We start from the raw sequence: 17439 nt of genomic DNA, 5'->3' as shown, positions 1-17439 counted from the left end.
ACAGCAAATAAATTGAAACAGTACTGTACGCCAGTGCTCCAACACAGCCTGTCTCACTGTTTTCTCAAATTCACGAGAAGAGGGGGTCATAAAACATCGACTTGAAAATTTATATATATGAAAATAAGAGAATCTTGTGTGATGTATGTATCTCTATACTACTGAGACTACGTAATTTAATGGACAAACAACTAATCTCCTTTTAATTACATAAACTTATTCCCATTATTTTTTCGACAAAAATTATCATACTTGTTTATGAAGTGTTTTCCGATTTATGACAGCAACACTGAAGAAAAAAATTTACTGAACTGAAACGTATCTTCAAGAAATCAAATGAAGAAAACATAAAATATGATCCAATTCGAACATTAGATTTACTATATATATTCTTTTAATTTGCTCTTAATAGGTCTCTTGTGAGACTGAAACGATGTGCTCCCTCCTTCAGGTTTCTGTCGCTCGTGCACATCCCTCGATTTACCCTTCGCATGAACCAATGGACATCTAACTCATGTGAAATGGGGTTTTCTGGGTCAATCTTTTTTTAAAAAAAAAAACGCAATTCCGATATCCTTAATTATATATTAGTATTATTATTATTGTCATTATACCATAATAAATGTGTGAAAGAAAAAGAAGCTAAAATTAGCAGCAGATGATAGCTGTAAGGATGTGCCAGGCAGGAAGTCCATCCAGCTTGCTCAAGCAAAGTCACGAGTATATTGTCGCTGCCTGTTTAATTATTCTTTATTATTTCTAAATCGGTCAACTATATCCACCAGCTACGCCCATAAAATCCATTTAATGCAAATCAATTAGCTCCAGGTCTCCAATTTAATATCCTATTTTGTAATTTTTTTTTTTTGGAAAGTGAAAAAAATTATTAGTATATATATATTACTCATTTGTTAAAACAAAATCTATAATCACTTATTATGAGATGTTGCAATCAATCCCTCATATATGTAACTTGCTTTGGATTCGGAATCAAATATGGTTTCAAGTTATTAAGCCAAAATTATATTCATTTCGTCACAAATACACAACAAGTGTGTTTGTTTTTCCACGTATATTAAAAAAATCAGTAGAAAAATAATTACAAGTTTCTCATTTTAACCCTGTTTAATTAATTTATTTAAAGAATGGTGGCACTTTTTCAACTCGTAGTTAAACAGGCAGCGACAATATACTCGTGAATTTGCTTGAGTAAAAATACTAAAAATAACTTACTTTCTAATTACAGATTTGAGTAAAAATCCAAATTTAAAGGATAAATATTGGATAATGATTTTTTTTGATCAAATATAATGATTTTTTAGAATCATTACAAAATTGAAAATTGAGTGGTGTCACACATCTCAAGTGCCAGCTGGAGCATATCCTCTTTCAATTTCCCGCTCCCCAATGATCACTTTATTTCCCCACACACCCAGCCTGTACCCAATACACCTCAACGTCTCTCTTTCCCATTCATTTCTTACCCACATTTCCCAAATTACCCCCCCAATCCATTCAAATCTCACGTCCCTAAAATTTCCTTTGTATAAATTTAAATAGTATGTAATGACAACCGCCGTTACATTTTATTAAGACACCATTCAACTCACCCGAGTGAAAAATGATATGTTATTTTAAGGATGTTATCTTAATAATACATCAAATTGTGAATATATGTGTGTGAGGTATACATTTGTTTTAGTATATGGACCTCATACATGAGAAAGAATATTTATATTTAGACACGCTATTAGCAAATTGATTTTAGGATAACATGGAATTTTCAACTAAATGAGATGATAACTATTTTAGAACTCGGATCAAGTAATAAATAAGACGGAAAACCGAAAGTGGGTTTCCGTCACAATTTAATCGCGCCAAACTGGGAAGTAAACATTCGATGCGATGGAAAATGAGCGCTGTAGGTAGCAAAAACAAATTAAAGTTTTAATTTGTAACATGAAGAAGTAATTGATCCAGAAATGAGAAGGGCAAATTGGGGAGGTACACATGAGCAAATCTTTGCTGTGGGTAAGCTGTCTGTAATGCTTTTTGTTCTGTTGTGCTTTTGGAGCATTCATTTCACATCGAATCCCATGTATATTATAAAAAGAATTTCATTCCTTTATTTAAATTTTGAAACCATTAATATATTTATTACTAATTAATGAGCTAATATTACACTAGAAGAAGCGAACCGCGTACCGTGTCTCTTTCCGCTCACTTTCCTTTCCTTTGCTGTGCTATGTTTATTAATTATTATTAGTATTACATATGAATATTATGATAGTATAAATATGACACTCTTCCCTTCCACAATTCATACCAATTCACTCGCAAGTTTTTCTTCAATCTACTCAGATTCTTGCTCTCTCTTTCATTAATTTCTTCTACATAAATACAATGGGTGGTAATTCTCACCATGTTCAATCTCGTCTTGTTTTGGTTCTGCTGTTTTCGGTGTTGAATATGTGCTTTGCTTCCAGAATTGTTGAGCAACAGCAGAATAATTACCAGCTTCTTCGTTACCACAATGGTGCTCTTTTGCAAGGCACCATCTCCGTCAATCTCATCTGGTACGGCTCTTTCAAGCCTTCCCAAAGGGCCATCGTCTCAGATTTCATCGCCTCCTTGTCGGATTCCTCCGCCGCCACCCCAAACAACCCATCGGTGGCCACTTGGTGGAAGTCCGTCGAGAAATACTACCACCTCGCCAATTCCAAGAACAAACCATCTCTCCGTTTGGGCAAACAGATCCTCGACGACAAATACTCTCTCGGCAAATCTCTCTCCGACAAACAGATCGTCCAGCTGGCATCCAAGGGCGACCAGAAGAACGCCATCAACGTCGTGTTGACGGCTTCCGACGTCGCCGTCGCCGGATTCTGCGTGAACAGATGCGGAACCCATGGATCCAAAAGCAGCTCCATCTTGAAGGGGAAGAATCAGAAATTCGCCTACATCTGGGTGGGGAATTCGGAGACACAGTGCCCGGGCTACTGTGCCTGGCCCTTCCACCAGCCCATTTACGGCCCGCAGAACCCCCCTTTGCGTTCCCCCAACAATGATGTGGGAATTGACGGGCTGGTTACTGTTCTATCCGGGCTTTTGGCCGGAACTGCCACGAATCCCTTCGGAAACGGCTTCTACCAAGGCCCGGCTACTGCTCCATTGGAAGCTGCTTCGGCTTGCCCCGGAGTCTACGGCAAAGGGGCCTACCCAGGCTACGCCGGAGACTTGCTGTTGGATCCGACCACCGGCTGTAGCTACAATGCGCATGGTGCCGGTGGCCGGAAATACCTTGTTTCGGCCATATTTGATCCTTCCACCTCCAAATGTTCCACTTTAGTTTGACTCCCATCCTTATATTCATTCATATTTACAAGATCATGTAATTGGTAGAACATTATTATATCATTCAATTCATTTATTTGTTCCATTTTTTCTGAGTTCATATATTAATTCATTCAATCAATATTCGTTATACATTTTTCGAAGTTATATTCCTTGTATTCTTGAGCAAGCAATTTTGCTTCCTGGTCTTGTCCTATAAGTTTTTTTTTTTGTTTTGAGAAAAGTCCTATAAGTTGTAGAATATGGTACAACAATATGTATATTTATACCTATTTATTATGTAAGAGGATCATAGTATGATCACAAAAAAATTACAAAAAATAAAAACTAAACTTAACCGCGTCCTTCAATTAGGTTCAATTAAAGATAAAAAAGATGAGAAAAATATTATATAGTTAATAGTTATCCTCATCTTCCTAAAAACATGAGAAAAAGATTATACAAATATCACCACCTTTTTTCTATCACAATATTCATCTTTACACTCCAAATCAAACACTAATATAATTAAATTTAGCAAATGTATAATATATAAAAATATAATATTTTTTTTGGTTACGTTACACACGCAGTACGCTAGTATATAATATTTTACAATAATAATCATAATAATGAATGACATTTTTACACGTATATTATCTTTGAAATTACAAGGTTATTCAAATGAAAAAAATCGTATAATGAATGTTAGATAATTTTGTAATTTAAGAATCGATATCCTTATTTAAAGACAACTAACATAAATCATACATACATATATATTCATATATTTTTGGGGTTTTCTCTATGATACAAGTAAATATAGTGTTTTTGCTCATTAAGATTTCCAATATGAATTTAATTTTTTTATTAAAATGCAAGGGCAGCCAAAATATTGTGAATTTGTGATATGTGGCGAACATTTCTTTATAATTTAATTTTAATACTTAAAAACCAGAAGCGTAACCAGGAAAATGCAGTCTGCAGAGCAATTAATCCTCGCCCACAGGGGTATATGCGAGTTGGTAAGACCTGAAGTAACGTGGGAAGAAATTCTCCAGCGTTGCGAGTTCGATCCTCGTGTGGAGCATATTCCCTGCTAAAATATTGTGGGGGATATGCTCTGGGGATTGGGCCATGTGCTCCCTCCTTCAGGTTCCTGCCGCTTGTGCACATCCCTCGATTTACCCTCCGCATGAGCCAATGGGCCTCTGACTCATGTGGAATGGGGTTTCCTTCGGGGTCAATTCTGTTAAAAGCAATTAATCCTCTTATCAAATGGTAAATTTAAATTTAAAACAAATAAAAAATCCAGACCCATTTTTCTTTTTTATTCATTTTTTAATGACGTGAAAACTTGCCCCCATCATAAAAATTTATACAATAAGCTCATTCGACTCATTTATTTCACCAACTCAGATATCCTAGTTGAGTATATTAAATAGAGATAAAATTGATATTTTTTGTAAATTTTTTCCCAAATATATTTCTAACTATGGAAAAAAAACAAACAACTTTCTGCTTTGAGACGAATAAAATATTTAATTATTTTGTAGATCTTAAAAATTTATAACATATAGTTTGTTATTTACACTAAAAAGGGGGAAAATTGTCCCAAAAAACTCACACTTGATTAATTAATAACATAAACCTTAGGATAAGCATCCCATGATCGATCAACTCATTTAAAGAAGCTGGCATGCTTCTTTTAATGTATTAATAATAATTGACTTTAAGTATTATTACCATAATAATCATTATTATAATTATTAATTTATTAATAATATAAAATAATTGCAAATAAAAATCGATGTTTAATCGATCGGGACTCGGGCGTGATTTATTTATTCCATTGTCTCCCGAGTCCCAACATTACTTACTTGAATCAAACTCTTCACCACCACAGCAACACTACAATAGTCTATAATTACTATTATAATCTTTATATAATCATATTACATAAATTTTTTATAAAGTTTGATCATTAAATTTAAATTTTTTTAAAAAAACGAAAGTTCCGGTCTATATTAATAATTTATTTAATTTCAATAGTAACTATACTAGATTTCAAATATATGCCTATTTCATACGTCATATGAAATCGATGCTTAAAATATTTTCTAAATCAAATACATCCATTCACATACATTCTCGAATCTTTTGAATCATATATATTATTGTGTTAAATTTAGTCAAAACGGTTTACAAATTCATCACTTTTCAATTTAAATAATAACTATAAACTATTTCAAATACACTCGATATTGATATCATTTGAAATTTATTTTTCAAATCATATTTGACATAAAATCCCGTTTTTCAGATCAAATCTTTTCGTCCAAATCAAACGAATGAACATGTCATGTAAAGTATAATCGTGTCCATGAGATGAACCCCCGAATCAAATCCATTTATTCCAAGATATGTAAGGTAAATTATTTGTTGGACATGTTTTAAGTTTGAATGGGCCGGGTACGTTGGTTTTGGACCTAATACATACTCTATGGGCATCATACAACCCTGGCCCAATAGCATCGTTAACCACACTCCTCAAAAAGCAGAAATAATTGGGATTTTGTGTATAATGATTAAGACCAAGCTTATGATAAGATTTATTCCATTTAAATATTGAAAACTAAAGTTATTTATGTTTTTCCTAATATTTGCGCCACAAATATGCATGAAAGCAGTATAATTAATTTGATTTATGAAGAAAATCTCATAATAATGTTTTTTAAGTATTTGTAAACACTATCTTAAAATATCGTTCTACCAGTTTATCTTTTGTTTTTTAATGACGTAAGAACCTGCAATCACTATCTTTTGATGCGAATTAGATAAACCTCCGAACTAACGCAATAGCCGCAAACTACGCTAGCAGTTTTATCTTTTGTGTTGTGTTGTGTTGGGAGTGTCACTCAATAACTCAACTTTTACCTTATATAATGCTTGGCATTGACTAAATATTTTGATTTTTAAAAATGCAAATTTCTCTCTTTTGGCATTTCCATTCATCTCTATAGACATAATCATCCGCCAGCAATGGGATAACCAGGATTTCGAAATCGAGAACTTATATAATATATATCTATAAGAGATTACACACATAATATTCGAATTTCGCATCGTTTCGTTTATTTTCATTACTGACTGCTCTACTTTACCACATTCATTCATTGCATTTTTAATTTTTTTTTGTCAATTCCATTTGAACACACTCTTGGTTAGAGAAATTTCACACGGTTCGATTTCAATATTGTTTCAAAAAACATAAAAAACCCAATAGTTGAATTTTTTTTTTTAAAAAAAAAGAAAGATTTTTTAGAACAAATAGATTAAATCCAGCTCATGAATTACTACGGTGACACGACCCCACGTGGGAGAGGACACCCACTATAGCATAACAGACTCGTACATTCTAAAAAACACTAATTATTTTTTGTATTAAATATATATATATATATATATATATATATATAAAGTAGAATATGAATTTATGTTAATTTCTTTTATTTAACTACGATCAAAATAAATTCGAAATCGTGAATTTCAAATGATTGAATCTCAACGTAACGTAACGTTAGAGATTGATGGATGCTAATGAGTAATGAAGCCTTCAATTTGGATGTCAATTCAATTTGAGTTATTTTTACAATTCAAATGAAATTAAAACCCCAATTCGTGTCCAATAGTTTGATATGTAAAATATCTCTTGAAATTAATTTAAATTTAAAGAAAAATGTAATTCCTGTGACAAAAGTGCGCAGCTCGTCCAGATTGTGGGAGAATTCTTGGAGGTCAGCTGCTGGTTCGATTGGTCAAACTTATAGGAATCTTAGAATGTGGCCACCACAAACATATATTATATAAATTAAATTAAACGAATATAATATAATATCATTTATATTATGTGATGTTTCAAAAAAAATCATATATATTATGTTACACCTGGGCACATCGAAAATCTTTATTTGCAACGTTGCTCAACATTTGTGTTCGACTGCAATATTAATTCAGCTTTTACGAAGTAGTAATTTTCTTTTTGAGTGCAAAATTTTTCTCAAAATAAATCAGGATTTCAAACTCACAGTCGTTATTTTTGGTGTATGCTTAATAAACTATCGCATAAAATAGTAGCTTATAAATCATGTTAGCGAGGTAAAATTCATTAGACAAACCAGTGTGAGAGGTTCATCCGACAAAATATTGATAGAATAATTGAACTCATTATTATTAACGAAGCATGAGCGATTGATGTTATTGATTTTTTTTTTCGACTCGCTCTTTTTTTTCCAAGATGTTTATTATCTAAAATAATAAAGAACTTTAAGTGGGAAGAAATATAAGACGACTAACAAAAGTTTTTAAAACAAATGATTTAATAATTATTTTAAATTAGTCCCACATATGTAGATATAGGTAATTTGTCAGCGGTCACGTCGTGGTTGGTTTTAATTTGCTGAATTATGCGTTCACAAATGAAATGATGGAGTTATACGATTATCTATCTGTAAGGCAAGTGGGATTCTATATTTAGTACTTTATAATAATATTAAATTAAATTTAATGGAATGGTCGTTTTTTATGTTGATTATTATCATTTGTTTGAAGAACCAGTTTATACAAACGCATGTAACAGATCGAATTGATTCGTTTTGCAATCAAAAAGGGAATTTGACCAACGGACGTGCTAAAAAGGCAAGAATCTGAGGCAAAAGAGCAATCATAAATTACATAGGGTACTTTGATTTTACCAATAACAATTCATGAAATTATGAAAACATGGTTGTTAATTTTTCTTGATGATGGAATCTGTGACCACTACTTTTCATTATAAACTGGGTAAATATCCGGTTTAACGCAATAATATGTTATAATACTAGTTTGGTGACAGATAAATAGCAAGGGCAAAATTTGTGCAACATGCTGTCCCAAAAAATGTTGATAGGCTAATCAAATTTTTGATATATCGTTGGTCAAACATACATCACCAACTCAAACACCCATAACACTCTGTTTGGGGTCCAAGATTTACATGAGATTTGGTTGGATTTGGAATTATAAATACTTTTTTTATGTTTGGTTAAATGAGATTTCGAAACGGGATTGGTATTTGATGAGATTTCATTTAACTAAATGAAATTCTTATGAAATTGGTCGGATTTCGTTGGATTTCATAGGATTTGGGTTTTAAAAATAATTTTTTTTTAAAAAATTATATTATATTACTTACTTGTAGATTTCAAGTTTTCTTTACGAATTTTACAAAGTATCATTTATTAAACAATTAATATTATCAATTCAGGTTATTATTTCATATATTTAGAATATATGTTTAAACTTATACCTATTTATAAAATATATACCAAGTTAATTAATAATTAGTTACTTTAGGACTCTCTACTTTAATTATATAGTATATATTTTATAAATAGGTATAAGTTTAAACATATATTCTAAATATATGGAATAATAATAAGTAATAATAAAAGGAAAAATAAGTTTTTTGGTCCAGTAACTTTATCTCATTTGGATTTTGGTCCATTAACTTTTTCGATGTGAGTTTTTGTACATTAACTTTGCATTTTCAGTGTTTTTTTGTCCAACTGTATGTGTGTCAGCTTTTAATTGGTTCATGTCATCATTTTAGACCAATCAGAAATTGACATGTATACAGTTGGACCAAAAAACACTGAAAATATAAAGTTAGTGTACCAAAACGCACATCGGAAAAGTTAATGGACCAAAATCAAAACATGCACAAGTTAATGGACCAAAAAACTTATTTTCTCATAATAAAATTTACTTTTTTAAAACTTGATATAGAGATTTTAATTGGAAATTTTTTTTAAGGTTGCTGTTTTAAGTTAGTGAACTGATAAATAATCTCATCATATAATCGTCTGGTATTCCTACATCAGTACTTCAAAAAAATACATAATAACATAACATGAATAATATTGATATTAGACATGTAATTTAAAATATCCATGCTCGTGAAAAATCAGGGCATACACAACAACATTAGACACGCAAAGTTATCCATGCATGCCATTGTTTCAATTTTATCATGTGCATCTTTGGCACATGACACAATGAGCAATGACGTCAAATTTCATGTCCTCGAATTTAAATAGCATGTAACATGTTTAATTGTGTTAATTCATATCTAGAAAATCGTTGGGAATATTTTTTTTAGTAGGGCAAAATTAATTTCGGAATAAAAGGGGTGTGTTTAAAATATGGATGATTAGTCATTGTGATGCAGTTTGAATTAAGTTAATCAGATTTTAACGCAACTTTATCTTTTCTAGACTTGATAAAGTAGATTCGGTAAAAAAAAACGAACCAAACATGGTTTAAGCTCAAAATCAACTCTTTATCTTACATATGTAGTGTTTGTGAGAGTTTTTGGAAAACACTGAACTTTTATTTTACAAAATCATCCATATACAATCCTTCAACTGGAACTAGTCACTGTGCACAGTGTATCGTAATATTTGAATTTTATGATGTGTTAGATATAACATAAATGGTCTTCATATATAAGTTTCTGAAAAATAATAAAAAAGGAAGAAAAATGTTGGAGTCGCATAAGTTCATGAGAAATAAGAAAAAGGAAGATAAATGTTGGAGTCGTGGGGGAAGCCGGAAGACGTGGGATGAAGGAAATGAGTTGTGATCTTTCAGAATTAGTTTTTTTTTAATGTTAAATTTTTATTCTGCCCTTTATTTTCGAGAATATGAAAAAATAATAATGGCGTTTTTGTCCACCCACATTTTAGATCAAATTCAGTTAGTCTAATGGGTTCGTATATTATAAAATAGTAAAGATAGTACGATCCTATAAACTCATATATCTCTACTAGACCTTTGGGTAGTCGAGACTCCAATAAAATTGAGTAACTAGCTATTTGAATATTTAGAAGTTCCACGATTCATTTCTATGCAACCAACTAATCTTGTCGTCACGAAATCACGTCTTACTCTAATAGAGAATTTTAATTCCTATGGTTATTTACTTACTAGAACATATATATAAACCATTGGTCGCATACATGTATGCGAGCGGTGAACCTCTGACCACAATGTACAAGATCTGATCCGAACTACGTTTGACAATGTTGAAATTGTCACATGTTCACTCTCATGGTATCTGAAAACTAGATTATACAACACAATGTTCGTCAAATAAAACTCCAGTCCTGTCTTGAGTCATAGTAATATCGGTGAATAACCATGGCATGCATGCAATAAAAATCTCTACTCGACTAGAGAAAGCCATTAATCAATAAAAAAAATTCAACTTAAGAGGTTCGTTGAAATAGTTCATGCATCATCTCATATGATGATCACCTATTTCACATATTCGTATATCTACCAATATCAATATTAATGCTCGCACGTACACAACGCAACTACATAACATGAATAGTGTTGTTCAAAGAGTACTTAAACCCATATCTCATGATCGACATGGACTCGAGCGATTTTAAACCTTTTTATCCTAGTTTGGACATAGGTATACATGTATAAAATTTAGCAATTAAAATAAAATTGTCATCAAAATATATATTTGTAGAAACAATGTAATTGTTTCATGAAATCCTACAACCATTATTATAACTAGCTAATTGGTCAATTTATTGAGCTAGCTAGCTAGCTATCTAGCACATATTCTAACAAAGAGGGAGCATATAATATATATATATATTAATGCAGAAAGAAGAGACGACAGGGAGGACATAGTCAAGTGCCTTTTAGTGACGCAGCTGTCATTGAAGCACACAAAGCCACAAATCCCACACCACCCACCCAGCTAAATTAGCTGCAGCTTGGCCCAAACCCAAACAATTCTCTCATATACACCAAATTCGAGTTTGCAACTGTCGGATCGATCCCCCTCTTCTCTTCTCTCCTTTAGTACTCAACTTTCTATATCTCTTCCACCACCAGGCTGCCGTTGGATGGACGGAAGTAGAACACAAAATCATCATCCCCCCGCATTGGATTCTTGATGAAGATATGAGAAAGCAGGATTAATTAATTCATAGTTTTACAGTATATATGATGGCGACGTATCAGCATTATCGATCGCCGTTCGGGGACACGACGTTTACGAAGGTGTTCGTGGGAGGGCTGGCCTGGGAGACTCCCACGGACGTAATGCAGACTTATTTCGAGCAGTTTGGTCAGATTCTTGAGGCCGTCATCATCACCGATAAGCATACTGGCAAATCCAAAGGCTATGGATTCGTAAGCATATATGATCCATGTTTTTAATGTAAATTATAATTATAACCTATATATGTTATTTCATTTTTTTATTTTATTTTATTTTTGCGACAGGTTACATTTCAGGATCCGGAGTCAGCGAAAAGAGCTTGCGCTGATCCCAATCCTACCATCGATGGAAGAAGAGCTAACTGTAACATTGCTTCTTTGGGCCGACCCAGACCTTCTCCACCTAGAGGTTAATTGACCCCATGTTTTTAAATCATTTTTTGTGTCAGATTAGTTATAAGTCATCGAATGAAAGAGATCATAGATGGAAATTAAATCTTAGTATATACTAATTAGTACATGTCTCAAAATAATTTTTAGGAAAAGACATGGATATTTAAATACAAATTTCTTAGAGTTAATTATAACATAATTACTTGGTTGGGTTGAATAATTAATGTAGGCGCTAATCAAGGGGGGAATTTATATCAAAGAGTAGGTGGAATAGCACAAGGGGGGTCATCCGCCTATCCTCCGCTGCCCCCACCACCTCCTCCTCCGCCGCAGATGCCGTCGCCGGTGATGTATCCGCCGTACGGGTACGCTTTCTTCTTTTTTCAGTCATCTGTGTCGTAATATATATATATATATATGGTCCATGGAAGATTAATATGAAAAGCCATACATGGCAAACATGCGGTGGGGTAACAGTACTTGTGGATAAAATTATCGAGGGCCGAGCCCGCAATTAAAATAAATAATCACAAGTACAGTAGCATAGCCTATCCACGAATTTTTTTTTTTTTTAATTGTTTTTGTAGGAAAGGTAAAATTAAGAATTAAGAGGGATATATACCTCAAAAAAACAAAATTAGGAGTGATGAAAACCTTTTTTTACGTTTCCTTTTTCAAACAAAATATGTCAAACTATTTGACATATCAATTTTATAAAAAAATATTTTATTCGATCTGATCAATGAAAAAATAATACTTTTTGTGTAGATATAAAGTGAAATGATCTTTCTGACAAATATAAAATCGTGAGACGGTCTCATGGGAGGCCAATTGTTCATTTTTATAACATTAATAAAGTATGTAAGTTTTATGGTCCATGAAAATATTATAAATCGAGGAAAATGATTGTCCTTCTCCATGTGCATGTCTCTCTGGCTCTGTGAAAGATTTATTGAGAGATGATTTTTTTTTTTTTTTTAAAAAAGAGAGAGATAGAAGCCATATATTAAAATTACAATAGGTATAAATGTAGAGTATATTTGGTATCATAATATTTAAAATAAAAAAATATATAAAGAACCATATTTTTGGAGATTTTGAACTAATAATCTACTTAAATAATTATTTTTAGGGGAAAAAAATTAAAACTTATAATTCTTAATTAACTTTAACGAAATCTCTAATATATAATTGGTGAATTGAATTGAATGCAGTCGTTAGTGGCAGATGACCAATAAATAAGTTGATGACGTAACATAAATGAATAAACGTTGAATGCTTTGTTGACCCCTATATTAAATAGCAATAACAATTGTGAAAAAAAATACAAAAAAAATAAATACATATAAGGTTATTGTAATATTTTTAGGTAATTGTAAAAATAAAATATTTGGATTCCAAATACCAAAATAAGTATTTTTAAAATATTACAAATTATGATTTTATCGTATGATTCATGTAAATTTTGAATTGTCTTGATCAGGCCGCTATATCTGGCCATCCCACGCAGTAAGAACATGCCCATGTAAAAACAACATATATGACATACACATGCAACAACTTGTTCGAGTGTCATGTGACATTTAAGTATTTAATTGACTCGCATTTTTATAAAATTTTGAACAAGAAAATTAGTTTATTAAGTATTTATAAATTTTTCGTGTTTCAAACTAAGGGATTCATTCTTTTTTAACGTTGTCCCATCCCATGCATTAGGTACCATACCGTAGGTTTATAGTTTTTTTTTTCAGTTTGGTAACAATTTTTTTTAAAAAAAAATTTAAGATTGAAAATCAGGAAAAATTTTTTTGACTAATGTTATTTTATAAACCGTCTCAAAAATTGAAATAATAGCAAATTTTACCAATAGTTTTGTAAAAATTGAAAGGCATTATTTTTATTTTCATTACGCAAAACTTATACGATATTATTTCATGAGTCAAATTTGTGAGACGATGCTCCACTCTATTGAAAGTATTACTTTTTGTTAATTAATGTTATGAATAAATATAGTGTAATGTATGTTGAATTGAGTAAAAAAGAATTCTTTTTTACGTCAAAAGTATATTGTGTATTAATTAATGTATTCTGATTTGAGTAAAAAATATTATTGTTAATGTAAAAAAAACTCTCAGTGAGATCGTTGCATAGAAAACCTACTTTTTTTTTTATTATGTGACGTGAGGTTTTTCCGCTATCACATAAGATCGAACTCGAAACTCTTCCATACTGTAAAAAGTTTATATCTTTGCATCATAAGTAGTTGACAAGATTTTAAGTTTAAAAGTCTTATAATTGACTTTTTAATTTTTATTTTAAAAAAAATAGTAGTCCGTGAGTGAAGTGGGTCGTTTAGAAAACAGTTGTAATCCGTACTTGGAAACTCAATGCTCTTTTATTTTGCCACAAAAGTTAGTGCTCTCTTTATATTACAACCAACGCCCCCACTATACAATATTAATCCTCATCATGGCAATCATTGGTACTGGTAGATTTTGAATTTAATTGATTAAATACATATTATACCATATTTTTCATAAAGCTAGAAAAAAAATTTAAGACAACAACGCAACGTTTGAATCGATGGATTTGATTTAAGTAAACATGTCTTCTCTATCTTTTTTTTTTTATATGCGAAAGATCGATAGCTAATTTTTCTTTTAATCCATGTATGCAAATACATCTCCAACGAGTAATAATTTAACTAATGCGCCTTTATATATATTTCAGGTATGCAACATATCCACCTGATTATGGTTTCAACCAGGTTAATATTCTTGCCCCTTGTACCTCTATTTTTTCGGTTTAGTCTATGCTATTCGAATGGGGATTCAACGACCCACGTTTTTTGCATTTGACATGTTCAGGTGAACATCTTAAATGCAAAATTCCACTCATTCCCATTTAAATTCTTCAAAATTTCATATAGTGTGTTGAAAATGTTGACCTTTTTGCCCCCAAATTTAAAAATATAGAATGATTTCTTATTTATTTATAATTTGAGATGCAGACAGTGTATAACCCACCACGTATCCCGCAAACGCATTATTACAATCAATTATATGGGGCTTCTTCATCAGCCATAGGCAATCCATATTACTACGGGTATTCTGTACAAGCACCAAGGGGGTCATATCCTGTCCCCCCGGCGCAACGTTTCCAAGGACCTTCTTATGTATACTATCCTACGCTGGAAGCAGCAGGCCCTTCTTCGCCTTATTCTGCGCCCACTCCACTCCCTTTACTGCAACCCCCTAGGCTTTCATTTTCATCCACCGCCGGTAAACATTCTCACCTCATTAATTATATATATTCTTTATACATTTTGATGCATCAAATGTTACATCGATAAATATAGAATCAACTAGCAAGTATGTCGTTCCGAATTCACGTGATAAGTTGGGTCTTACATCTCAAAATGTTGATATGATGTCGAAAATGTCACGACTTAGCTAGCATGTGATATTTGGGGTCGAGTAGAACAATTAATTAGTAGGGCGATTTTGATCGATTTTTCTAACTATTTATCATGACCATATATGAAAGTTTAACATATATGAATGTACGTATATATTAGCTTTGCTCCTTTCATGTAACATATTTGAGGATCCTGGAGCTAAGATTTGTGTTAGGTGAACCTTGTATTTATGTCTCCCACATGCCCATCTAGCTAGTGTGGTGGATAGGCTATAAAATTATAGGAGCAAAGCTAATGTTTTCTTTTTTAGGTCGATACCCCAAATTTAGAGCTATATTCACAAAAATGTTAGCTTCGTTTGGTTTATGTTTTGGAGTTTTCCAAAAAAAAATTTATAAATATAAGAAGTTAATAAATGATGATAGCGGCCAAATTCTGTTTTTGTTTGTGATTAAATTTAATAAATAATAATTATAAATTTTAATATCTATAGAGAAAAAAAAATTGGGATTATATATATAGTGGTATATAATATACTTGTTCGGGAAACTACTCATTTTCGTCCCCGTTCTGGTCTCCTCCCTTTTTTTTTCCCCTTGTGTACTAATATTTTCACTAATGCAATGCTTGACAAATTGAGTCACATACATTCTTGGCCTGATAATGGTAACATAATGTCGGGGATGTGCAGTTGGATCAATTTGTCAAAAATTAGGGACGATATTAGTACACGGGAAAGAAGAGATACAAAACTAACGAGAACATCTAAAAATAGGAACGAAAATGGGTTTTGTATGTTCATATGTGATGTATATAGTGTCATATTAGCGCTAAAAAGAGACTCAAAAACCCAAATCGAAATATACAACACTGACTAAAATTTAATATCATAGCTACGTTAAAAATTTGCAAAGAGTCAAACATAGAGAATAAAAAGAATGTTATTTTCGGTATATATATCATAGTTCCTAGGATATGATAGGAATCTACAAAACATAATTGAAAATGTGATAAAATATATGTGGAAAAAGAAATATAAAATAGGTTGCCATATTTTATATGGCCAGTATGAAAGTCGAAGCACGTGAGATGAGCTGTAGGGTTTGTGTTGCCTGTGACCCATGAAAATGGGTCAAAGGGGAGACAGTGAGGCATGACTGTGAACTCTTAGTGGCACCATGTGCGTTTCACACAATTTTAGGCAACATTTTTTGGGTCTTATCTTTGTTTTCATCCCTCAAAATATTAATACATATTGGGCTTTAATCTTGCTAAATTTTTATTTTCTTTCCCATACCATTTCGTGCATGTAATATTGCCATAACTTTGTCCGGTACAACACTACATATGCTTCTACTGGCACTCGTCTCTAACACAATTCTGTCATGCTACACTATACATAAGTTCCATGAGAAACTCTAGAAGCAATTTACTCTCTGTGAAAGTGATTATTAACAGAAATCGTCATAAAAATCTATCAGATCGTTTCATAAATCAATTCAAATACTCCTCGTAAATTAAAGCGTGGTTGAGATATTGTATTTTTTTTAAGCAAGCACATTTTGTGGAGGTAATAGTATGTCATATAGCAATGCATGTTTTGCCACTTGAAGCACCCATAATGTGTAAGCCCATCCTGCACAATGGGAAGTAGACCCTAGAGTACTTTTATTTAGTCAAAATTTAAATAATAGCCTATATTAATAACTTGAAAATTTTATTGGAGGGTTTATTTAAAATCAGTGTGCGTTTATACCCATAATATATATTAATAATTTATTATTATTATTATTATTATTATTATTATTATTATTATTATTATTCAATCGGTGTAGATTCGGCGGCTCCTCCTCAAACGTCGACGGAAACAGAAGCCGGCGCGGCTACTTCGACGAGCTCGACTGCATAATATTGACCATATTATTCACCCATTCAAACATTGCCAACTGTACAATCTTTTGAAAATTAATCCATTTTCAATTTATTTTTCCCATTCCTAGATAGAATATCTATGTAACCATTCAATTTATTCTCTCCCTCCCTTTTTGGGATCCAACTTTCGTGCAAATTTGGTGTTTATTTTTTTTTTATTATTTAACGTTATTTAATAAATTTATGGTAATTACTAAATGTAACGGACCCAAAAAAAAAAAGAAGAAGAAGAAGAAGAAAATTTTGGTGCTTTTCGAGCATAATTCATATCCTTCTAATGTTTGTAGTGATCAGTACGT

At 31.9% G+C, this 17439-nt stretch overlaps 2 protein-coding genes across 2 annotated transcripts; both read left to right on the top strand.

Moving 5' to 3' along the window:
* The first annotated feature begins 2316 nt into the window (after positions 1 to 2316).
* Positions 2317 to 3488, top strand: LOC140887217 (protein PHOSPHATE-INDUCED 1-like). Its single transcript, XM_073294326.1, has one exon. The coding sequence runs from the start codon at positions 2404 to 2406 to the stop codon at positions 3352 to 3354; it is 951 nt and encodes a 316-aa protein (XP_073150427.1). The 5' UTR covers positions 2317 to 2403; the 3' UTR covers positions 3355 to 3488.
* Positions 3489 to 11333: 7845 nt separating this feature from the next.
* Positions 11334 to 17213, top strand: LOC140876174 (uncharacterized). The gene is made up of 6 exons (XM_073280057.1): positions 11334 to 11589; positions 11683 to 11806; positions 12020 to 12155; positions 14521 to 14557; positions 14801 to 15071; positions 17044 to 17213. Exons 1-6 carry the CDS (start codon positions 11401 to 11403, stop codon positions 17115 to 17117), a joined length of 831 nt encoding a protein of 276 aa, XP_073136158.1. The 5' UTR covers positions 11334 to 11400; the 3' UTR covers positions 17118 to 17213.
* Positions 17214 to 17439: the final 226 nt, after the last annotated feature.

Source organism: Henckelia pumila, chromosome 1, assembly GCF_033568475.1.
Source record: "Henckelia pumila isolate YLH828 chromosome 1, ASM3356847v2, whole genome shotgun sequence".
Classification (NCBI taxonomy): domain Eukaryota; kingdom Viridiplantae; phylum Streptophyta; class Magnoliopsida; order Lamiales; family Gesneriaceae; genus Henckelia; species Henckelia pumila.
This window is presented reverse-complemented; position numbering and strand designations above follow the sequence as displayed.

Excerpts from the sequence above, each read along its gene's own strand:
- LOC140876174 (XM_073280057.1), top strand. The coding sequence starts at position 11,401 with ATGATGGCGACGTATCAGCATTATCGATCGCCGTTCGGGGACACGACG. Across the intron at positions 11,590-11,682 it reads AATCCAAAGGCTATGGATTC|GTTACATTTCAGGATCCGGA; the intron begins GTAAGCATATAT and ends TTTTTGCGACAG. Across the intron at positions 14,558-14,800 it reads CTGATTATGGTTTCAACCAG|ACAGTGTATAACCCACCACG; the intron begins GTTAATATTCTT and ends TTTGAGATGCAG.
- LOC140887217 (XM_073294326.1), top strand. The coding sequence starts at position 2,404 with ATGGGTGGTAATTCTCACCATGTTCAATCTCGTCTTGTTTTGGTTCTG.